General features: G+C 43.5%; 1 protein-coding gene across 1 annotated transcript in view; it reads left to right on the top strand.

Moving 5' to 3' along the window:
• Positions 1-25,000, top strand: part of LOC109913883 (forkhead-associated domain-containing protein 1-like) — a 140,214-nt gene that overhangs the window by 98,802 nt on the left and 16,412 nt on the right. Inside the window, exons 23-26 of the mRNA XM_048614895.1 lie at positions 770-903; positions 15,707-15,799; positions 17,562-17,782; positions 21,305-21,470. Coding sequence (XP_048470852.1) covers positions 770-903; positions 15,707-15,799; positions 17,562-17,782; positions 21,305-21,470 — 614 coding nt within the window. The remainder of the gene's footprint in view (positions 1-769; positions 904-15,706; positions 15,800-17,561; positions 17,783-21,304; positions 21,471-25,000) is intronic.

The raw sequence follows: 25,000 nt of genomic DNA, 5'->3' as shown, positions 1-25,000 counted from the left end.
CTGTCTTTACCTGCTGTTTTTCCCTCTATATCTGCGTGCTGCTCTTTATCTGCATCATTTCCCTCCCATTATTACTTTTTTTGCTCTCTTCCTCTGCCATTTTCTCCTCCTGTCCTCGCTATGCCCCTGTGTTGCTCTTCTTCCACTGTGACCATTTAAAGGGAATATTTACTCTCAAGATATTTTGAGCTTCCCTTTTTCAAGCGGGAGGCACTCAACTCAAGAGGATCAGGAAAGTAATCCATTGTAATTTTCAGAGGGGGCTGATTGCGCTCTATCTGTGAGGAAAGGCGCAGTGACTCAGTGGTTAGCACTGCTGCCTCACAGCACCAGCTTCAATTCCAGCCTCGGGGGACTGTCTGTGTGGAGTTTGCACATTCTCCCGGTGTCTATGTGGCTTTCCTCCGGGTGCTCCGGTTTCCTCCCACAGTCCAAAGATTTGCAGGTTGGGTGGATTGACCATGCTAAATTGCCCATAGTGTTCAGGGATGTGCAGGCTAGGTGGATGAGCCTTGGGAAATGCAGAGTTACAGCAATAGGGTAGGGGGCTGGGTCTGGGTGGGATGCTCTTCAGAGGGTCAGTATGGACTCAATGGGCCAAATGGCCTGCTTCTACACTGTAATGGGTTCTACGCTTCCCTAAAGGCGTGAGGGCTTGTTTAGATTCCCAGCCAAAGGTTTAATTTCAAGGTGGGACAGGAGAATGGTGATAAGAAAATAGCTTTGGGTACTACGCTTTAGATTTCATTTGAACATTTGATCTTGGCAGGAGTCAGCCAGGAGCAGGCCTCCCAACACCTGACGATTCTGAAGAAGGAGCTGACAGACCTGCAGTCCCAGCGTGCACTCAGCGGGTGTGAATCCTTCAGCGACTCCTCACACAGTAACAATTCAGCAAAACTGGTAATGTTTGCAAAATGTTTGCAGTTTACCGCGCTGGGTGGTTGCCATCAAACTCCCCGATGTCCCAGCCTGTTCATTCAAAAGATCTCATTAACTTTGCGTAATAAGTGCACTCATTTACTTAAGTAATTGATTTTTCTCACAGAGATGCTTAGTCATAGCAAAGTAGCAGAAGGGAACTTAAGTCAGCAATGAGATAATGCCAGCATTGGGGAAAAAAAACTCTTTGTAAAGTAAATGCTTTGAATGCTTCCTCCTGAAGTCCCCAGCATCACAGATGACAGCCTTCAAGTCAATTTGATTCACCCTATGTGATATCAAGAAATGGCTGAAGGCACTGGATACTGCAAAGACTGTGGACTCTGATAACATTCCAGCAATAGTAGCGAAAACATGTGCTCCAGACCTACACCTACCCCTAGATAAGTTGTGCCAGTACAGTTACAACAGTGGCACCTGCCCAACATTGCGGAAAACTGCCCAGGGTTTGTCCTGTCTGTCCACAAATAGCAGGACAAATGGAACCTGACTAATTACCAACGCATCAGTCTACTCTCAATCTTCACTACAGTGTTGGAACATGCTATCAAACACACAGTCCTCAACAATAACCTGCTCACTGGCACTCAAGGACCATACAGCTCCTAATCTTGCTCCAATCGTGGACAAAAATGTTGGACTCCAGAGGGGAAGTGAGAGTGACTACCCTGAACATCAAGGCAGCATTTGACCAAGTGAGACATGAAAGAGCCCTTGCAAAGCTGGAGTCATCGGGAATCGGGGAGATCTCTCCGCCAGTTAGAATCATACCAAGGAAGATGGCTGTGGCTGTCGAAGTTCAGTCACCTTAGCTCCAAGGCACCAGTGCTGAAGTTTCTCAAGGGAGATGTTTTATAACCAACCTGTTCAGAGATGTTGTTCCTCACCTTTGGAGTAGGTAGGACTTGAACCTGGGCCTCCTGGCACAGAGACAGGGTTGTGTCCAAGACGTAACCAGGTTCAGCCTCTGCATCAATTACCTCTTCTCCATCATAAAGTCAGGGTGATGATATTCACTGTTGATTTCACAATGTTCAGCATGTTTTACCTCTCCTCAGATACCAGAAAGACCTGGACAACATCCTGGTTTGATCTAATAAGTAGCAAGTAATATTCATGCCACACAAGTGCCAGGCAATGACCATCACCAGCAAGAGATTCCAAGCATTGCCCCTTAACATTCAATGCCATTAGCATTGCTGAGTAGCCCACTACTGTTATGCTTCTTACAGGAGGAATGCACTGGTAATCAGGCCTAACTACTTGATGAGCCATCCCAACAATATAAATGTGTCATCTAAACACCAAAATAGTCAATTTGTTTCATGCACCAGAAAAAGAACCAGCCTAAACTTGATTTCAAGAAGCTTCTTATGGACTGGCTCTTCCTCAGAATAATTACATCCTCACCAGCTGATATACGCTTAAATGAATCAAACCAAACCGCAAGTTCAGCAAAGATTTTAGAGAACAGCTAGTTGGTGTATGCACTGAGGGAACAAAAATGTGTGGTCTTGTGGTAGGAGACCAAGATTACTCAGAGATTAGGAAAAGATCTCAATGGCAACATGACTCATTTCCAGTGATTTTTCACCAGAGAGTGGCTAAAATAATGCATTCCCATTTTATCACATTGGCAACATGCATGAGATGTCAATGTATTTTGATGTGCCCAGCTTCTGAACTGTGCAGTAGAAAGATTCGAAAAATAGTTTGAGTAAAAACTGCAGGACATGACATGATTCACCAGTGCTGGTCTGCATGACTGTCAGAACAAAATTAAAGCTTGTGGTAATTTTCAAATCTAAAACCATGCAAGTGCCCTGCAGCAATTTTTGTTCATGCCCATGACAGTGGTTAAATGGACAAGGATAGAGTAAAGATGTGGATTGATAATGTGTGGAATAATGTCTAAGTGGCCTATTCAAAGAACACAGGTTGTTAGTGTGGTGCAGATTCAGATTCCATCGAATTGATGAGATCAAGAGGCATCTGTTCAGAATTAAAACCCATCTTACGGGTTGGGGGATGGTGGTGGGGGGTTGAAACATCTTCTTCAACCTTCCAAAGGGTGCCTCAACAAGACATTCGAATATCATGCTCAAGCCAAATGGAATTAGTGAATGGTTAAACAATGGAAATATACACATTGTCTTTTTGCTGATTTGGGTAGCTTCTGATGCACTTTGTGGTTTTCCGTGTGTTGGCCAGTGTGACATATACCCCAGAGACTTGAGTTCTTGTTGAGACAGATGTCTTGAACTTTATTTACAACACTATTTGCAAGGCTACAACATCACAGACTTACACACAAGGATCGGTGCTGGGTTCACTGCATTTTGTCATTTATGTAAGTAATTTTGATGTGAACATACAAGGTATGGTTAGTAAGTTTGTAGGTGATGCCAAAATTGGAGATGTAGTGGACAGCGAAGAAGGTTACCTCGGAGTACAACGGGATATTGATCAGATGGGCCAATGGGCCGAGGAGTGGCAGATGGAATTTAATTTAGATAAATGTGAGGTGCTGTATTTTGGAAAGGCAAATCAGGACAGGGCTTATACACTTAATGGGAAGGTCTTGGGGAGTATTGCTGAACAAAGAGACCTTGGAGTGCAGGTTCATAATTCCTTAAAAATGGAGTTGCAGGTAGTTAGGATAGTGAAGAAGGTGTTTGGTATGCTTGCCTTGATTGGTCAGTGCATTGAGTATAGGAGTTGGGAGGTCATGTTGTGACTGCACAGGACATTGGTTACGCCACTTTTGGAATACTGCATGTAATTCTGGTCTCCCTGCTACAGGAAGGATGTTGTGAAACTTAAAAGGGTTCAGAAAAGATCTACAAAGATGTTGCTAGGGCCGAAGGGTTTGAGCTATAGGGAAAGGCTCAATAGGCTGAGGGCTATTTTCCCTGGAGCGTTGGAGGCTGAGGTGTGACCTTATAGAGGTTTATAAATCATGAGGGGCATGGATAGGGTAAATAAATGAGGTATTTTCCCTAGGGTGGTGTGAGTCCAAAACCAGAGGTATGGGTTTAAGGTGAGAAGGGAAAGATTTAAAAGGGACCTAAGGGGCAACTTTTTCATGCAGAGGGTGGTGCAGGTATGGCATGGAGTGCCAGAGGAAGTGGTGGACACTGGCACAATTATAACACTTAAAAGGCATCTGGATGTGTATATGAATAGGATGGGTTTAGTGGGATATGGGCCAAATTCTGGCAAATGGGACTAGATTAATTTAGGATATCTGGTAGACATGGACAAGTTGGACCGAAGGGTTTGTTTCTGTGCTGTATATCTCTATGACTGTATAAATATGATGACATATATACAGCTAACTGACTACACAGACAGAGTGATTGAAGGTTGAGGCAGATGTCTTTAGATCTTAATGTCACAGGTCATGCGTTCATGTAACTATTTAAAAGCACAGGCTATACCATAATACAACATGCTCCCCACGCACCGCTCCCCAACACCACTTTGCCTTCAAAGAATGAGAATCCTTATTCCAATAAATATATGCAAGGATACATTTGATATGATTTGATTTATTGTCGTCATGTGTACCTAAGTACAGCGAGAAGCTTTGTCTTGCAAGCAGTACAAGCAGTTCATAGTAAACAAGGTCATACAGATTATAGGATGCTTAGACAGAGTGAGGCATACAGATTACACTGCACAGGAGATACACGAGGCAAGATCAATATTAACAAGATCAACGTTATTTGAAGTTAGAGAGTCCATCCATCAGTCTAGTAACGGCAGGGAAGGAGCTGTTCTTGAACCTGTTTGTACATGTGTTCAAGCTTCTGTATCTTCTGCCTGATGGAAGAGGTTGTAGAAGATCATTACTGGGATGGGAGGGGTCTTTGATGATGTTGGCAGCCCTTTCGTGGTAACGAGAAGTCTAAATGGTCCATGAATGGAAGGTTGACTTCCATGATGATCTGGGCTGTGCAAGCAATCTTCTGTAGTTTCTTACACTCCTGGGCAGAGCAGTTGCTGTACCAGGCCATTATGCACCCGGATGGAATGCTGTGGTACATCTGTATAGGTCGATAAGGGTCCTTACGACATGCCAAATTTCCTAAGCTGCCTGTGGAAGCAGAGGCGTGTTATACCTTCTTGACTGTCACTTCCAGGACAAGTTGTTGTTGCTGTGGAGCATTGTATTGTCCTTTGGATTTCTCTGGGCAAATGAATGCCCTCCACATTTTAACCCAAGACCCTCTGATACAATATAGCTTGCATAGGTCATGAAAGACTTGACACTGGGTGGATGAGAAAAGCCACACCTCATTCAAGAATTGGATTTTCCACTGAATATGTTGACAGCTGCTCTCATTGTTCCAGAGTCCATGCAGATGCTGCCTGTCTGTTACAATTGCTTCAAACTTGCGTCATTCTTCTGGAGAAGTGCCAAGGATGTACTCTGAGGGTTGGCCAGAAGTACCTTTCTGAAGGACTGAAGAGCATAGAGCCAACAACCAGTACCTGAAGCCTTTCGGTTGTATTAGCTTTAGTGAAATCACATTCCTCACCTTTGCATTGATACCTGCCTACGAAATGGCCAATCTTTTCACCTGGCTGTTGTGGTCATGACATGAGCTCAAGCCTGTGTAGCTTGAAATTGATTTGAGCTTTAATGTGATCTGCTAAAACCTGAAATTTTTTTTTTAGGATCTTTGTAGTCATCAGAAATAGCAGGGAATTTACTATTTTCTTAACCCCTCAGTGTCCAAAACAAGAAGCAATTTGACTGACTACCATTCTTTGCCAGCTATCTGCTGTTCCTGAAACTAAAGATTTTTGCTTCAATCAACTGAAGTTCTGAAAGAAAGCCAATGGATTGTCAATCCATGTCGAGATATTTACTTCCATTTTTCTTTGTGTATCATTGTGCCCTTTAAAAATTGCAAACACAAATCTATATTGCAAGGAGTGTTTTATTTCTTGGCTTTTCTTTTTTGTGTTACTGCAGTTTTAAGAATTTAGAAGTTATAGGCGTGTGACTATAGCTAACATTCACACCAAGAAAAGAAGCAGTGATGATGTGATGTTTGCGTTTTTTATTCATGCCAACAAAAAAAGTCTGAATTAACTGCCACCTGGATACAGGTAACGCCCTTTCAGTGTCGCAAACATTTTTCCTGTTGTTTTAAACTTTTGTTGTCGTTGAATCAGTTTCTTAGATTAGAACCATCCTTTCAGCACCTTTTACGTGCCATTTTTTTAAAAAATTGGAGATGTCCTGGGCCTCTTGAAAACAACCTTGTGTTTCAAAGAGAGAGAGAATGATACAGTGTTCACTAAGCTTCAGTACTTGCTAGTACCCTTCAGTTGTTTTGTCATGGTTGTAGTTGTAACCTCAGCTCATTACTTGGCAGATTGATGGATGAATGTTAGGAAGAAGACTTCTCAGAAGTGCCATTCTGGCATCACTTTTTCAGTCTGCAATGTCCAATTACTGCCACTAGCTAGCTGTCTGTCAGTGCCCACTTTCTGTTAGCCATAAGCATGTTTTTTGTGTTTATGTTGGCCTGTGTCACATATAGCGCAGAGACTTGGAGTTTTTGTTGAGACTAATGTCTTGAAGTTTATTTCCAACAGTGACTGTTTCCAAGCTATGATATCACAGACTAACATATAGTCTAGTTCTGTGTTTACTGACAGCAAAGTGCTTTGCACACAAACAGATGACTGATTACACTGACACCATGACACACAAAGAGTAGCTGATGGTGAGAGGGTTACCTTCATACCAGAATGTCACGTGTCATCATGACATGTAATTGTTTTAAAGGGAGCGGCCTGTCTAGTCTGGAATCTCTGCTACATTGCAACTGTCTTGTCATCAAATAGTGGGATGCTATTACTGCACAAATCGTCATCAGATTGTTTAAAAAAAATGGAATATCCAATACAGTGGATGGAGAGGAAGATGGTTCATTGCGGAGGATGATTCTGAAACTGAAATTTGATCCAGAGTGGGATCTCTATGATGATTGCAAACCGACTCAGCATAAATTCATTAAACCTTTGGCATCAAATGCTGAAGACAATAAATTTGATCGTAATTAAAATGTTTTGATTATGGCTAAAGGTATCTTTGAAGAATTGAATTCATTCAGAAACATGTCCCATTGATTGTGATTGCTGATGCAGTTTAATTCCTATTTCAATATGGTGACCACTTACACCCATGGTTCACATTTTATTCTCTGCATATTTTGTTTTTGGAAGGATTTTTCAAAGATTCAAAGGTCATCATTTACAACCCCAATCTACATTATGTAGAGACCTTCCAGTAAAACTCTCAGCTCAATACACAGTGCTCCCTCAACCAAAATTCACCTTGCTAGTATTCCCTTTGTAAAGTGGCTGCCAAATATTCTACAGCGTGATGTGGAGGTGCCGGTGTTAGACTGGGGTGAACAAAGTCAGAAGTCACACGACTTTGGGTTATAGTCCGACCAGCAGACAAAGGAGGAGCCATCGTCATACAAAATAGAACAGACTACTGCAAACAAGTACACCCAAGAACGCTACAAATAACTACCTGCCAATCCGACCAAAGAACACATCTGTCAACACGACAGACTGATGAAGACTTTTGATCCAGTCCTTCAGAGTACCCTGCGCACTCTCATTCCGTGTATTTCTCGTGTAGGGGACTCCTACTGCCTTCCGAAGCTACACAAAGCCAACCCACCTGGACGTCCCATTGTATCAGGCAATGGGACCCTGTGGGAGAACCTCGCTGGCTATGTCGAGGGCATCTTGAAACCCATTGTATAAGGAACCGCCAGGTTCTGTCGCGACACCACAGATTTCTTACAGAAACTCAGCACCCACGGTCCTGTCGAACCAGGAACAGTCCTAGTTAGGATGGACGTTTTGGTAGCTCCCAAGATGACGGCATCACTGAAACAGCCTCAGTACTCAACACCAATAACTGCCAATTTCTAGACGCCATCCTGCAACGCATCCACTTCATCCTCGACCACAACATCTTCACCATCAACAACCAGTTCTTCACCCAGACACACGGAACAGCCATGGGAACCACAATTGCTCCCCAATATGGCAACATTTTCATGCACAAGTTTGAGCAAGACTTCTTTGCTGCACAGGACCTCTGACCAACACTACACACCAGATAGACTGACGACATTCTCTCCCTTTGGACTCGTGGCGAGGAATCACTGAAACAACTACATAATGATATCAACAAATTTCATCTGACCAGACTTACCATGGACTACTCATTAGAATCAGTCTTATTCTTGGACATGCACATCTCCATCAAGGATGGACACCTCAGTACCTCACTGTACCGCAAGCCCATGGATAACCTCACGATGCTGCACTTCTCTAGCTTCCACCCTAAACATGTTAAAGAAGCCATCCCCTACAGATAAGTCCTACGCAAACCCAAGATCTGCTCAGATGAGGAGGAATGCAACACATACCTGAAGGTTTTGAATGGGATATGATGCTCGACTCATTGATTGCCAGTTCGGATGTGCTGCAGCGAAAAACCGTAATGACCTCCTCAAAGACAGACACAGGATATGACTGATAGGGTACCCTTCATCATCCAGTACTTCCCCAGAATGGAGAAACTACGCCATGTTCTTCGTAGCCTTCAACATGTCATCAATGACAATGAGCATCTCACCAAGATCATCCCTACCCCTCCACTTCTCACCTTCAAATAGCCGCCAAACCTTAAACAGACCTAGTTAGAATGGACGCAGCAAACCACCAGCCTTCAGGACAACATCAACCACAACACTATACAACTCTGTCATAGCAACCTCAGGAGGACATGTCAGATCATTAACATGGACACTACCATTGCACGTGGTAATACCACCCACCACATGCACAGCAGATACTCATGTGACTCGGCCAATGTTGTCTATCTCATATACTGCAGGCAAGGAAGCCCTGAGGCATGGTATATTGGCAAGACCATGCAGACGCTACAACAATGGATGAATGGACACTGTGCAATAATCACCAGACAGGAATGTTCCCTCCCAGTGGGGGAACACTTCAGCGGTCAAGGACATTCAGCCTTCAAACTTCAGGTAAGCATCCTCCAAGGCAGACTCTGAGATACACAACAACACAGAATCGCCAAGCAGAAACTGATAGCCCAGTTCCGTACCCATAAAGATGGCCTCAACCGTGATCTGAGTTCATGTCGCACTACGGGTGACCCTACCATACTGCTCTGTATCTGTAAAACCTTCCTTACTGTCCTGTTTTGACAGCATCACCTTGGTAAATTGTTATGTTCTCTCTACCTTAATTAGTTTGTACAGTTTGAATTACTTATTACACTCACACACATGCACTCTCTCACACACAAACGCAAACGTGCATGTACGCACACACTCTTTCTCACACAAACACACACACACACACACTCTCATAGACATACTCTCTCACACACACACACTCTCTCACACTCATGCTCTCTCAAGCACACACACACAAATCTATGGGGTGAATCATTTCATCCAAGATGTTTGTTTATTTGTAGATATATTCTATGTTTTTCAAAACACACACAACTTGTAGTCAAAATCAGTCAGTGTGGCATCTTATAAATTCCTGTTATTGGAATAAAGCCAGCCTGATTCCAGGTTAAAACTCTGTGACAGATTCTGAACAAAGCCTCAAGCTTACAATTCAGTGTGTGACCTGAGGTGTCACCTTTCGTATATTCCTATCGTTCTGCCTGATTGTCATGACAGCACCAGCACTGACATTGACTTTATAAACACTTTACACACCGTCTAACACTCTTGGTCACCTGTAGAGACTTATTGTCTGACGTCCCACTCACACTAGTTGTATGATTTTTTAATCACTCTGCCCTTGATCTCTCTGCCTATAAACTCTAGGTCTGTATGCTCTGTACTCCGAAAGCTTGTGTGATTCCAAATAGACCTGTTGGACTATAACCTGGTGTCATGTGACTTCTGACTTTGAAATATTCTACAGGTACTTTGATCACTTCCGAGAGGCATGATATAAATAACCACCTTTTCTAATCAATAGAGCTCAGAGCTTCTTCCCACTATTTCTTACCTCCACTACAACCGGCAACTCTCCCATTTTAACATTTCTCATTGCAATCTTCTTGTATCTTACTGCTGCTGGATTCTCTCTGTTGCTCCCATTTTGGGGGCCAGGTTTTTGTTGTGTTGTGGCCAATGCATGATCACAAGGGGGCAGAATTTACAAAGTGATGTCTGGGTTGCTGTCAGGGAATCAAGAACTTTTATGATTATATATTGAGTATTACTGAGATATAATAACATGCTCATCTTTACAGAGGTTTATATTACAATACCATACGTTGTATTTACAAAAAATATTAGATTACACACAATGATAAGTCCAGCAAAATATTACCTTAAAGTCTGGTATATCAGAACTGGTGGCACTCATCTGTATTGAATGCTAAATGGGATTAAAAGATGAAGGGGATTACACAAAGTGACACAGTTAATAAATTTACAGGGACTTATTTTCACACTAATAGGGTTAATTCCTAGTTAATTAACTATGTACTTAATGCTCTGCTAATAACAGAGCCAGGAGCCTGCAATCTAAATTACTCTATTCTGGAGGGTTTTATGTTACTGTTTTGATGCTCTCATGCTCCTTGGAGAACGGGGTAGTGAAGCATATCTGATAGGAAGACTATCATGTCCCTCTTGGCAATGGTAAAGATTGACCCGCCAAACACAAGTATCTCTCTGGGAATGCAGAATACACTCAGAATGCAGAAGCAGAGCTCTCAACTTCACTCACCTGTGCTGTATGGAGCAAGATTCAAACTGCGGATCGTTACTGTGGATTTGGAATTCCAAAATCAGAAATAAAGGAAAGTCCACAAATGCTGAGCATGTCTGGCAGCAAGGATCAGACAGATGCAGAGTTACCATTTCAGGTCAAGGTAAATTCTGTTTTTCTCTCTCCACAGATCCTGCCAGTCCTGCTGAGCATTTCTGGCATCTTCTATTCTCCTTTTCAAACTCTGCATCTTCTGCCTCACAAAAGCAGGAATGCTGCCACTAACCCAAAGGCTGGGGCAGAAGTTCCCATGGGTGAACCACCTTTGAATCCTACAGACCAGAAGGTTCAAGGTTCGATCCCCCATTAGTGCTGACTTGGCTGACCCAGGCCAGGAGCATTAGGCGCTGTACAATGAGACATCCCCTTATTGACTGCTCTCCAATGGCACTGCTACAAAGTGTGGGGACATGATCCGCTCCAGTTATGATTCCCCACAAGACAAAGTGGAAAGGAAGACTGACATAGTAGAGCATCTGATAGTTTTCTCTCACATTCCTGTCACAGCTTATTTACTACGGTTGTCTCTAGGTGGCCAGCATCTGGAACATTCTGCCTGGAAAGCTGGTGGAAATTGACTCCAGACATTATATTAAAGGGGAGTTGGTCAGCCACTTGAGTGAGGACCTTAAAAGGTTCTGGACAAAAGGTGGGAATGTAGGACTCAGCAAAGGGCCAGACGCCTCCTTCTGTTCTGTAAATCTCTGTTCATTCTGTTCTATGACATCAATGGGGTTATTGGATCATCAAATAGCACCATTGCTTCTTTAACACCCAGAATAATGGGAGAAAGTTACCAGTATCACAGTTTAATGTTTTGTCTGATAGGCATCACTTCCAACAGTGCAACATTCTCCCAGAGCTGCACTAGGGTGTTAACCTGGGCACATGCCTGCCCTCTGTAGTGGGGCTTGAACTTGCAACTGGGGACAAAACTGGGATAGCTGGCACTCTCAGTCTTAATACACATGAGTTAAACCGTTTGGGGGGGTGGGGACAAAATGCCTGGACCACAAGCTTTCTTAGCCCATGGTGAGCTGCTGCCTCTATGGCTCCAACTACTGGATCAATACCGATCTAACAAAGTGCTTCTCACTGGCATGAAGTGTCAGTTCACAAATCTGATATGGGTTGTTCAGTCAAAACAGTGCAATTTTAGTCCCCACATTCAATTGCTCTTACTAGGTTGTTAAATGACTTGCTCTCTGGCACTTCCTGCTGTAGATCTCTAACAATTCATTCTGCGGAATTACATGATGGCTGTTTTGTTGAAACTTCCCAGAACAGAAATTAAAATGGTTCGATTTTCAGTTAGATCTGCCCTGTTATCTCTCCCTTCCTGTTCTGCATACAGTGACTTGTTGCTGAGTTTGCCCTCACAGTCACCAGTTATCCTGTAGTACCTCCTCAAGGTCTGAGCTGCTACAGTAAGCACACAGACAAGTAAAGAACAGGAAGCAATCCAGCTGTGGGGGAGATGGTGGCTTCATGCTAGTGTCACTGCACTAGGAAATCCAGACAGCCCTAGATGCATTGGTTCAAATCCGATTACAGCAGCTGGTGGGAATTAAATTCACATGATAAGAATCTGGAATTGACAGTTAATTTTAGTAACGAATCTGATATTGATTGTCTTACCCATCGAATTTACTCACATCCTTTAGGAAAGGAAATCTGCTGTCCTCATCTGGTTTGGCCTACAATAATGTGATTCTGTTTTAATTGCACTCTGCAATGCCCTAGCCAGTCACTCAGTGCAAGGGATTTAGGGATGGGTAACAAGTGCTGTCCTTTTCAGTAACTTCAGCTCAATACTGTCTGATGTTCACAGGCAAACAGTGGAGGGCTCAGGGGAACCTTCCTCACCCAAGGTTTCTAACACTAGCTGGAAACCTCACAACCACAGGTCAAATCAATTGACAGAACATGAGAAGTTGTAGACCATTTGGCCTATCAAACCTGTTCCACCTTTTAAAATAATTGCGGCTAATCTTGGGCTTCAGTTCCAACTTCCTGCCCGCTCCTCACATCCTGGAAATCCCTGAGATACCAAAGATCTGTCAATCCTGGCCATAAGTATAAACATCCACAATCTTCTGAGGCAGAGGATTGAGAATCATGATCCTTGAGTGAAATAATTTCCCCTTATCTCAATCCAAATGATCTGTCCGTATCCTAAGACTGTGCCTTCATGTTTTAGATTCCCTGACCAGAGGAACAGTCTCTCACTGTCTCCCCTGTAAAAACTCCTTAGAAGCTTGTTTGTCTCAATGAGATCGCCACTCATTCTTCTAGACTCCAAAACATATAGTTACTCAGATACTCACTCCCACATCCCAGGGAGAATCTACTGCTGTTGTTGTATAACCATGCCTACTCACCAGAACTGAGCAAACAAAAGCAAAGCTTTCTTTTTCAGGAATATGTAGGACATGTTTTTGTTTAAAGGTCAAAGCCAACACTTTGTTGCCCTGCTCCAATATTTCGAGGCTGCTGGTGTGAGCAGAATGAGGATGAGGACATAACGTGAAGCCTCTAAATCATAAAGCATGGGCTCATCATGGAAATGGCCACTAAGCCTCGAGCACTGACAGAGATAACTGTAGTTTCTGCAAGTCCACTGTGCCTGAGAAGCAAGGGGAATGCCTGAAGGAATAATTTTGTGCTCTACCCCTATTTATACAGCCAAGGCTCACGTTTAACAGCCATGTCCTACCAGCCTCAAAAATTTGTTGACTTGTATCCCCAGGTCTTTGTGTTCCTGCACTCCCTTTAAATTAGACCATAAGATTCAGCCATTCAGCCCACTGTTTCTGCTATTCAATGTGATTGTAGCTGATCTGATATCTTCAACTTCACTTTCCTGCCTTTTCCACATACCCCTTCGATCCTTTCCTGATTAAAAAACTATCTCAGCCTTGAATATGCTTAAAGCCCCAGCTTCCCCAGCTCTCTGAGTTAAAGAATTCCACAGATTCATCACTTTCTGAAAGAAGAAATTCTGCCCCATCTCTGTCCTAACTGAGGGACCCTTACTTGACCCTTGACCCTTGACCCTGTCAAGTCCCCTTGGAATCTTGTACATTTCAATAAGGTCATATTTCATTCTTCTAAATTCAAATAAGTACAGGCCCAAACTACTCAACCTCTCCTCATAAGACAGTCCCTCCCTACATAGGATGAAACCAGTGAATCTTCTCTGGACTGCCTCCAATGCCAGTACATCTTTCCTTAAATAAATGTTCACAGTGTGATCTGATTAGTGCCTTGCATAATTTTAGCAAGACTTCCCTACTTTTATACTCCATTCCCTTTGAAATAGAGGCCAACATTCCATTTGCTTTCCCCTATTACCTGCTGAACTTGTCAGCTAACGTTTTGAGATTTATGCACAAGGACTCCCAAATCCCTTTGGGGTGTAGCTTTCTCTATTTAAACAATATTCAGCCCCATTATTCTTTATGCAAAAGTGCATAACCTCACATTTTACCACAGTGTACTCCATCTGCCTAGTTTTTGCCCACTCACCAGACCTGCCTATGTCCCCTGGCAGGCTCTCCGTGTCATCCTCACCACTTGTGTTCCCACCTTTTTTTGGCTGTTGTTCATTCACTTTAATCACTCAGATCATTAATATATATTGGAAATAATTCTTGCTCCAGCACTGATGCCTGTTACAGGATGCCATCCTGAATATGTCTTCTCTTCTTTCGCCAATCCTCCGTACAAGTTAATTTACTACCTCCGACACCATAGCTGCTTCCTTATTTAGCAGTCTTATGTATGGTATCATTTCGATTGTATTGCTGGGAAACGTAGTTGATAGTCACTCACTCAGCAACATTACCTCCAGTTTCATTGCATTGAATTCTGTGTGTGTCCTCTTGCAGTAATGGTTGTGTCAGCTGTCACCAGGATTTATGGCCCAGCTGCTGGATAACCTGGGCCTATGGAGGATGTTCCTGTGATGTTGGAATGGCTTTCCTACCAATATCTGTTGAATTTCTCTGATTCTGACTCCCATGCTAATCTCCGAACCAGCATCAATTTGTGCTCAGAGCACCAGGCCTACATTCCCTTGTTTTTAAGAATCTCCTTTATCACACAGTTTTACAATGTATTTTTATCCCACTTTTCCTCCCTTCCTGCCACTCTTGGTGATGAACAGTCCCACAGGCGGTTCCTGCCCTGAGCCAAGTGTTGTGTCTTTCCCTGGAATAAAAGTAAGAGACCTGCAGGTGCTGGAAATCTGAAATAAAAACAGGAGGTGCTGGAGAAACTCAGTAGGTTTGTCAGCATCTGTGGAGAAAGAGAGCGAGAGAGACAGAGTTAGTGTTCCAATGTGATTCTTCTTCAGTTCCAAAGAAAAGTTATTGGACTCAAAGCATTAATTCTGTTACTGTGTCTCTCTCTCTCAACAGAAGCTGCCAGTTTCTACAGCACTTTCTGTCTTTATTGGCTGTTTTTGCTTTCAGATCAGACTGAATGAACATTAGTGCTGTCATCCGCCATGGAGGCACTTGATGGCTCTCAAATTCTTAAAACATCTTCAACAGGCACATCAAGGTTGTGAGTATAAGACAATCCGTGATAAGCGCAGTATGAAATTGAGGAGAAACCTTTTTATCCGAAGGCAAGTGAGAATATGGAACTCTCTACTACATTAAGGAATGGAGGCAATTAGCATGGATGTATTGAGGAAGAAGCTAGGTAAGCAGATGGGAGAGGAAGGTAATGTTGTTATAGTTGAATGAAGTAAGGTAGGTGTGTGCTGTACAAATTCTGCTGCAGCCCATTTAGGCTGAATGTCTTGTTTCTGTGTTTTAAATTCTGTATAATTTAACGTGAAGTGCACAATTGTAATAGGCTGCTTTCTCGATTGTAGAAGCAAAAGGATTCTTTCGCCAATTCTGAAGCTTTCATTGATAGGACAGCACGGTTGGAAATGTCCGAGGCCCTGGACCTCAGTGAGAGGACGGTATGTAGACCCCAGCACTGGAAAGGAGGTTTAACATTTACTCTTCAGAGTATGACAGTAAAGGATATCTTATCATTACTCCTGCATGGGGAGAGAAGGGGTGTGTTACTCAATGGATTGGATTGTACTGTAAAATAACAGCTACAGAGTGGGTTCAATCCCTGCATTGGCTGAAATAATTCTGTCTCCTTGCCTTGCCCATTGCAATATTGTTGTCTTAGCTGTGATTAGCAACCGAGCCAAAAGATACAGGACATGAAAACAGAGAATCAGTGCACACGCCACATCCCAGCCACTGTCCACAGCATGGAACAACAAAACCTGCCAAATTTATGAAAAACAATTTGCAACAAAATATCATCATGAATACCCAATGATCCTACAAATTATATTTTTTCACAAGGTCTGAGAAAAACGCCCTTAAAATTCTTTCATAAATTCAGAACATTTCTGACTGGAAGAATGGGAGAAGGCTTTTCATTAAACCTCCTTCTCTCTGTCCCACCACAGGCCTTCCCCCGATGTTTAAGTATCTGAGGAAAAGCTGCCTGTGCTTTCCTTGTGACCTTAAAAAAAATCAAACAAAACTCAAAAATGTCAATCCAATTTTCACATTGTCACTCTTATAGAGTTATAGAGTTATAAAGTCATACTGCGCGGAAACAGACTCTTCGGTCCAACTGACCACACCAACCATATTCCCAAACTAAACTAGTAACATTTGCCTGTGTTTGGTCCTATTCATGTACTTGTCCAAATGTCTTTTAAATGTTGTAACTGTACCTGCATCTACCACTTCCTCTAGGAGTTCATTCCACTTACAAGATGGTCCTTTCAAGTGCAGTTTAGGTGGATTGGCTGTGCTAAATTGCCCATAGTGTCCAGGGATGTGCAGCCTAGGTAGATTAGCCATGGGAAGTACAGGGATGGAGCGAGTCTGGGTGGGATGCTCTTCAGAGGGTCGGTGTGACTTGATGAGCCAAATGACCTGCTTCCACATTGTAAACATTCTATGATATTTGGCCACATTTAGCTAGGATATCCTTCAGACTGGTTGTGGCTCTATACCTACCTGAGTCAGGAGATATTTTACTCATGGTAAGAGGGTGCAAGAGAAGACCATTCAGCCCCACAAACATTGCTGCGCCATTCTACAAAATCCTGCTTGATCTGAATCTTAACTCCACTTATTTACCTTTGATCTGTTTTCCCGATACTCCGACCTAACAAAAAGTTCTCACTCTCAATCATCAACATTTCAATTGACCCTCAGCAACAACAATTGAGGAGAGAATTTCCATGATCCCTTGTATGCGTGAAAAAGTGCTTCTTGATTTCTCTCCTGAATGGCTTATTCTAATTTTAGGATTATGTTGTTGTCCTAGATTCCTCAGCAGAAGTAACAGTTTCTCCATATTTAATACATCAAGTTCCTCCATCATTAATCATCTGTCAAGCTTTGAAGTGCATAGGAATAGAAGTGAAGTTTGCTGACCCTTCCTCATAATTGAACATTTTACTGCCATTCTGGAGAGTCTTATATCGTATGACCCCCAAGGCCACTGTATACTTATAAGCAAGACTCTGTACTATACGACAAAAACATTACTCCCTTCCCTTTGTATCCCAGATCTTTTGAGGGCAACGACAAGACATATTCAGCCTATTTGGTTACTTCATGAACCTGTGCATTAGGTTCTTTGACATTTGTGGACCTGGACACAAAAGTCCACTTTTTGTTTTTCTCTTTCCCATCATGTAGTATCTGGACCTGGTGAAGGCTCTTTCCAGCCTGCTTGACGTGAAGGAACTTTCTGGGTCACTCTCTTTGAAACATGTTCCCCGGGATGAGAGGGAGAAGCTTGGAAAAGCACGGCAAAGGAACCTGGAGCTGTTGAACAGCCGAATTGCTCAACTGAAGAGTCAACTATACAGGAAAGACGAGTTGCTGGGGGAATACGAGAGTGACCTGCTGCAGCTCAGGTACGTGGAAAAACCCAAGCAAATACTTTCTTCTCTGCACTGCTTCTAATGTTTGAATGTCTCCCCATGGCTTGGCAACCAAGTTGGACGCTATGCCAAAAGATCTACCTAACTAGAGCAATACATGTTTTCATCATCACCTTCTCGCATTTGTATTTAGCTATTTGAAGTCTGTCATACCATATTCTATTGTCTCTGTTGGTTGTTGCGCTGCAATAACATATTTAGAGTCAAGTCTTCTGGGATGCCAGGTATCTTTTCAGTTTCATCTTTCACCAAATGTATATAAGGCTTATTCCCTTCCTATGTGCAGTATCATAGATTCATAGAATCCCTGCAGTGCAGTGGAGGCTATTCAGTACCATTTCATCTAACATTGACCTTCTCCATATCAACCTGTCAGCGATAGTCATCGCTTGGGTGCTCATGCATAGACATTGGTTTTCTGTTAAGCAAAGCCTCGATTTAAAAATTCTCATCCTTGTTTTCCAGTACCTCAATGGCTTCACCTTCCCTATCTCTATACTCTCTTCCACCCCACAAACTCTGCAACTGTCAAATTCTGCCTCTTCCTGATAATTCTCAATTTCAGTTGTTCCACCATTGGTGGCCATACCTTTAATTATCAAGGCCTGAAGCTCTGAAACACCCTCCCTAGATCTTTCTTCCACTCTCTCCTCTTCTAAGACATTTCTTAAAGCCTACCTTTGTGATTAAGCTTTTTGGTCATCTGCCCTAATAATAATTTAGGTCGCATGGGATCCAGGGAGAGCTAACTAATTGGATTCAAAATTGGCTCGATGGTAGGAAGTAGAGGGTGATGGTCGAAGGTTGTTTCTCAGACCAGAGGCCTATAACTAGAGGTATGCCACAGGGGTCGGTGTTGGGACCTTTGTTATTTGTTATTTACATAAATGACCTGGATGTGAATGTACAAGGCACGATTAGTAAGTTTACGAATGATACAAAATTAGGAGGAATCGCTGATAGCAAGGAAGGTTATCAAAAATTACAGAGGTATCTTGATCAGATGGGGAAGTGGGCTGAGGACGGGCAAATACAATTCAATACAGATAAGTCTGAGGTGTTGCACTTTGGAAAGTCAAACCAAGGTAGGATTTATACAGTAAATGGTAAAGTCCTGAGGAGTGTTGCGGAACAGAGGGACCTAGGAATACAAGTACATAGATCATTGAAAGCGGCGTCACAGGTGGACAAAGTGGTGAAGAAGGCATTTAGCATGCTGACCTTCATTGGTCGAGGAATTGAGTGTAGGAGTTGGGACATTATGTTACAGTTGTTGGTGAGGCTGCACTTAGAGTATTGTGTAGGCAAACGTACAGTAACATTTGCGCCAAATAAATGCCAGACAATGACCACCACCCCTCAACAATCAATGGTGTCACCACCATTACTACATCCCCGACTGTCAACATCCTGGGGTTACCATTGACTAGAAACTCAACTAGACTTGCCACATAATCATAGTGTCCACAACAGCAGGTCAGAGGCTGGAATACTGAGGGGAGTTACTCACCTCCTAACTCTCCAAAGCCTGTCCACCATCTACAAATCAGGACTGTGCTGGAACGTACATGCCTCGATGAGTGCAGCTCCAACAACACTCAAGAAGTTTGACACCATCCAGGACAAAGCAGTCCACTTGATTGAAGCATCCATTCCCTCCACCACTGATGCTCAGTAGTAGCAGTGTGTACTATCTACAAGATGCTCTGCAGAAATTCACCAAAGATCCTCAGACAGCACCTTCCAAACCCACAACCACGTCCATCTAGAAGGACAAGGGCATCTCATACATGAGAATGCCATCACTTGCAATTTCCCCTCCAAGCCACTCCATTCTGACTTGGAAATATATCGACGTTCCTTCACTGTCTGTGAATCAAAATCCTGGATCTCCTTCCCTAATGGCATTGTGAGTCAACCTACAGTTGGTGGACTGCAGCGGTTCAAGAAGGCAGCTCACCACTGCCTTCTCAAGGGCAACTAGGGATGGGTAATAAATGCTGGCCAGCCAGCGACATCCCACGAATGAATTAAAAAGTCCTTTCAATCTTTCAGACCCCCATTTCCCCTCCATGACACTACCCAAGATCACTTAGACCCTTCACAATCCCCATGTTAAACTTAGCATTCTGTGTTTTCTCTGGGTTATCTTGATCACAGGAAGATGTCAAATGTCAGATGTCAAAAGCTGGAACACAGCCCAGTTCACCCTGAAAAAAATTGTTTACAGCAACCCATACTTATCTGGTTGCTCCAGTTCAGTTTCTGATCAATAGTGACACTTCCCACCAAGCTGTTAACAGTGGGACCAAGATGTTAACATTGGGGAATTCAGTGATGATAAAGCCATTGAATATCAAGAGAAAATTATATATGGCTGATCCAGTTCAGTTTCTGGTCAATAGTGAACACAGATGTTGGTAGTGGGAACATTCAATCATGGTATTGTAACTGAATGTGAAGGGGCGATAGTTAGATTTGCTCTTGCTGAAGATGGTTATTGCCTGACACTTGAATGTTACAAACCACTAATCAGCCCAAGTCTTAATGTTGTCCAAGCCTTATAACCTGCAGGCTCAGACTGCTTCAGTATCTGAGGAGTAGCCAATGGAATTGAATATTTTACTGTACCATTGCTAATGATGAAGACCCAGGAGCAATCTCCAGGTTCTGCTAACTTGCTGAAATGCAACCTCGCTGAAATGCAACCTCAAGTGCCAGTTCCCAATATTCCTTATGGAGTCATAGAGTTATACAGCACGGAAACAGACTCTTTGGCCCAACCAGTCCATGCCGACCACGTTCCCAAACTAAACCTGTCCCATTTGCCTACACTTGGCTCACATCCTTCCAAACATTTCTTATTCATGAACTTTTCCAAATGTCTTTTAAACATTGTAACTGTACTCACATTCACCACTTCCTCTGAAAGTACATTCCACAAAAAACAGTGTAAAAAATGTTACCCCTCATGTCTTTTTTTAAATCTTTCTCCTCTCAGTTCAAAAATATGCCCCTTTATATTGAAATGCCCCTTGAAAAGACACCTGCCGTTCACCTTATCTCTATCCTTCATGATTTTATAAACCTCTATAAAGTCACCCCTCAACCTCTTATGCTCCAGCAAAAAAAGTCCCAGCCTATCCAGCCTCTCCTTGTAACTCAAACCTGCCATTCCTGGCAACATCCTGGTAAATCTCTTCTGAACCTTCTCCAGCTTAATAACAGGCCTATAACGGGACAACCAATTCATGGGCTTCAAAAGCCAGGCTTGGTGTTACCTCATCTCCTCTTCCTAATTGACCTCACACTCCATTCCCTCCCTTTTTCAACCTTGGCTATGATTTGTACAGGCATTGGGTGGAAGAGCGTCCTTAGTCCTACACCTGTTTCCCAGTTGGAATAAGAAGGAAAGCTTCCCCCAAGAGCAGGAGTGGCTGCTTTGATAACCTCCAGACTGCTTACACTTCCCTCCTGTCACTTTGGTGTCAGCAGACGGTCAGAGGTCACTCGACATAAGTGCCAGGCCAATGTGGAGAGCTTGCAGGAGGAACTGCAGCGACAGATTGAGGAGAACAAACTGATCCGAGAGTCCATGGAGCGAACACAGTCACGCCTCGAACAAGAGAAGAGACTCAACAAAGTCATTAAGCAGCACAAGGTAAGGGGCCTCAAAATGGCGATCGGCCACAGAGCAATGTCATCGATATGTGATTAGTCCAAGGCCGGGTTGTCAGCACATAGCCTGCCTTTCAGAGAGAGATTTTCTTCTGTGTTAAAATCAGAAAATGCAGCAAGTGAGCAGCAGGCTATTCAGAAGCAGCAGGTTTGCATTTCAGGGTAGAATCTCCTTCTGAATTCCAATTTTTCTTCTTTTGATTCTCACCATCAGGGTCTACAAACTGGCCATCTCATTAAAACCTATTTCCAATTGTCTCTTCCCCCCCCCCAGTCCGATCCATCCCGCAGGAACCAACTCTTCCTGAGGTACGGATTCCATTGCCTTTCCTCAGCCACATTATGACAACGATGGCATGTCAAAGGGACTCCATGGCCTGTAAAGTGTTTTGGGCTGCCTGAGGCACTATATAAATTCAAGTTTTGCTTTGACTACACACACCTTGGCTGAACTGGATATTTGAGTCTCCATTGGATGCTACATGGAGGTGTCTGGAGCTCGAAAGTACTGCAGTTGATCTCCATGGTGACTCGCTGACAATTCTGGCCATTTTTACCAAAGGGTGCTTTCCCCCAGCAGAGTTACCCACTCCCACAAAGTAAACGGCTGATAGGGTTCATCGGGAACATCATTATCTTCAGTTTTCTGAACTGGCAGGGGCAGAGGAGTACCCAGACAGCAGGACAGATAGCCAGCTCTCCCACTTTCTCCACCAGCCTCTGAATTCTGATGGTAGTGTCCTATCTGCAAGAACTACCTTCACTTCAAGATTTCCGGAAAGTTGTTGCGTGAGCACCAGCATGTTCAAACCACTTCTCAGCCTCCATTTACAACTGCTGTTCGTCTCAGTCTGGCCTTATGTTTTTGAACCACTACCAGACTTAATTGGACAGGGAACCTGTCTCCATGTCAATTCAGATGTTTTGTCTGTGAAAATCCCAAATAGTGACTATTGCCCTCTTGCAGCAGCCTCCGCAAGGTTTTGGAGCAGACCAGTTGATTTTAATCCTGTCCGCATCACCATGGTTTGCTCCCTGCCTCAAGGTAACAATACAATTGATATTTCTCCCCAACTTCGCTGATATCAATGAGCTCAACAGAGAACAGGGAATTAAATCTGGGACTCCAGCCCAATCCGAGCTGTAGCAACTCACTCATTGCTGACGATCAGAGAGACTAAGTCCAAAGGAACAGCCTTTGCCAAACGTCCAAGTGTTTGATGACCAATCAGATCTGTTGTGATGTTACCTACAGTTCCTCATCCCTCCCACAATCAAACAGCAAGTATGTTTGCACTTGTGGATCATTTCCTTTGCCTCTATCAAGAGCTGCTTGTTATTTAAAAAAAGACAAAGGTAAATTAGGCCAACAATTCTTGCCACTAGAGCAAGCCAAAATCAAATCAATACTCCGTTGAAAGTAACTGTAGCCAAATTGAAAGCCCCTTTGTTGCTGCTGACAGGTCTGTTACTTTAGTTGACTGTATGGACTCTGACAGGGATGGGGGGTTTATCTCAATGTTCCTAATGAACCCAATCAGCTCATTACCTTGTGGGAGTGGGTAACTCTGCATCCTTTGGTAAAAATGGCCAGAACTGTCAGTGTGTCACCATGGAGATCAACTCAGTTAGCTGGACAGCAGGTTTGAGATGCAGAGTGATGCCACTAACACAGGTTGAATTCCTGCATTGGCTGGAATGACCGTGCTCATTGCCTGCACAAGATCACTCCATGCTCGAGGTGTGGTGACCCTGAGGTTGGACTCACAACCAGTTGTTTCTCTCTAATAAGAAAGTGGGAAGTGGTGACTTCACCTTAGCTTATTCTGACAGGGCTCAAAACTTTTTTTGAGGGCTCTCCTTGAAATTTTCTGAAGGGCTTATTTTTGATTTTTGGGCGGTTCCTTTATGATTTTGAGGACTCGTGGATTACTTTATTAGGTGATAGAGCCACCTAGTAACAATAACTTCTGCTTTTCTGTGGTGTCTGATTTATCAGGGATTTAGATTCTCACAGAAGCAAAATTAGAAAAATTAATTGATATCCCCAATAATTATCTCTACTCCATTAAACCTCGAGCCAAAACAGACAAGGAAAGCATTAATTTATGGGATGCCAGAGTATTTAGGTTGGCACGAAACAACAGGCATTAGTTAGCAATTTTTTTTAAAAGATAACTGACTCACTTCTATACACAAAAGCCATCATCCTAAACATACTTCCATGTACTAGTGAGATCACAGTGAAAATTGTTGCATTTTGTCTCTTATGCATTCACTGTACCTCAAATAATTCATGTGTAAGACATTTTGAGATGTGATAACACATAAATGCAAATTCTTATTAAATAAAACTTTCACATTAATTTCTACAACTGCAGAACATTAATTACAATATCATCTATTACATTTACTCCCATATAAAAGCTCCCAAACTCTTGCAGCTTTAATTCTAGACATTCTACATTAATTTGCAGATATTCATGATCTCAGTATTCCTGTTCCCAGTTAGATGAGCATTTCTTTGTTGAAACATTTAACCTGTGTTCTCCCTTTGTAGTCTCACTCTCCCATTTCAGACACTTTCCACCATTTGTGGACTCACTTCCCCTTTTTGCAGCCTCTCTGTCCCCTTCCCAGTCTCTGTCCCACCTTTCCAGTTCCTTTATCCTCCTCTTCCAAGCCTCCCCCTCATTTACAGCTCCTCTGATACTCTCCCCTCAAACACCTTCCTGCACCTCCTCTTTCTCCATTTGGCACCCTCACACCCCGTTCGCTTCCATCCCTCCCTCCCTCCCTCCCTCCACCTCCCTCTCTGTCTCTCTGTCCCTCCCTCCCTCTCCCCTCCCCTATCTTCCTACCCCCACCCTTTTCCCCTCTCCGTCCCCCTTCCCTTCCCCCTTCCTTGCCTTCTCCTCCTATTTCCTCTCTACACCTCTTAACCCATCAGTCGCCCTCTCTCCTCCCTCTCCAACCCCTTCCTTTCTCTCCCCCTCCCCCTTCTTCTCCTTTTCTCTCCTTCCCCTCTAACCCCTCTCTCTTCCCCTTCCCCCCCAACACTCTCCCTCTCTCTCTCTCTCTCGCTCTCTCGCTTCCCTCCCCGTCCCCTTCCTCTCCTCCTTCTCCACTTTCCCCTCTACCCCCTTTCCCCCTGTCTCACCACCCTCCATCTCATCACCTTCTGTCCTCCCTCCCTGCCCCCACCTTTCCCCACAACCTTTCCCCAAATGCACCACGCCCTTCCATTCTGTTTATGGGGGTGGGGGTGTGGGGGGAGATTGTGACTGTCCTCTGATGGCCCACGCCCGTCCAGCTGTGAGTTCGATCTTCCCATGCAGTTTGGGGGTGTCAGAGCATGTTTACCCACTGGCCCAATGTATTTCTGACTGCAGTCATAAAGCCAGAAGACTTTGTTTCCAATCAATGGTTAAAGGAACAAAGTGGAATTTGAGTAAGTGCCACTCCTACAGTAATTCAGCTGTGGATATGGGCCAAATGCTGGCAAATGGGACT

The sequence above is a fragment of the Rhincodon typus genome, chromosome 31 (genome assembly GCF_021869965.1).
Source record: "Rhincodon typus isolate 14 chromosome 31, sRhiTyp1.1, whole genome shotgun sequence".
In the NCBI taxonomy this organism is placed as follows: Eukaryota; Metazoa; Chordata; class Chondrichthyes; order Orectolobiformes; family Rhincodontidae; genus Rhincodon; species Rhincodon typus.
This window is presented reverse-complemented; position numbering and strand designations above follow the sequence as displayed.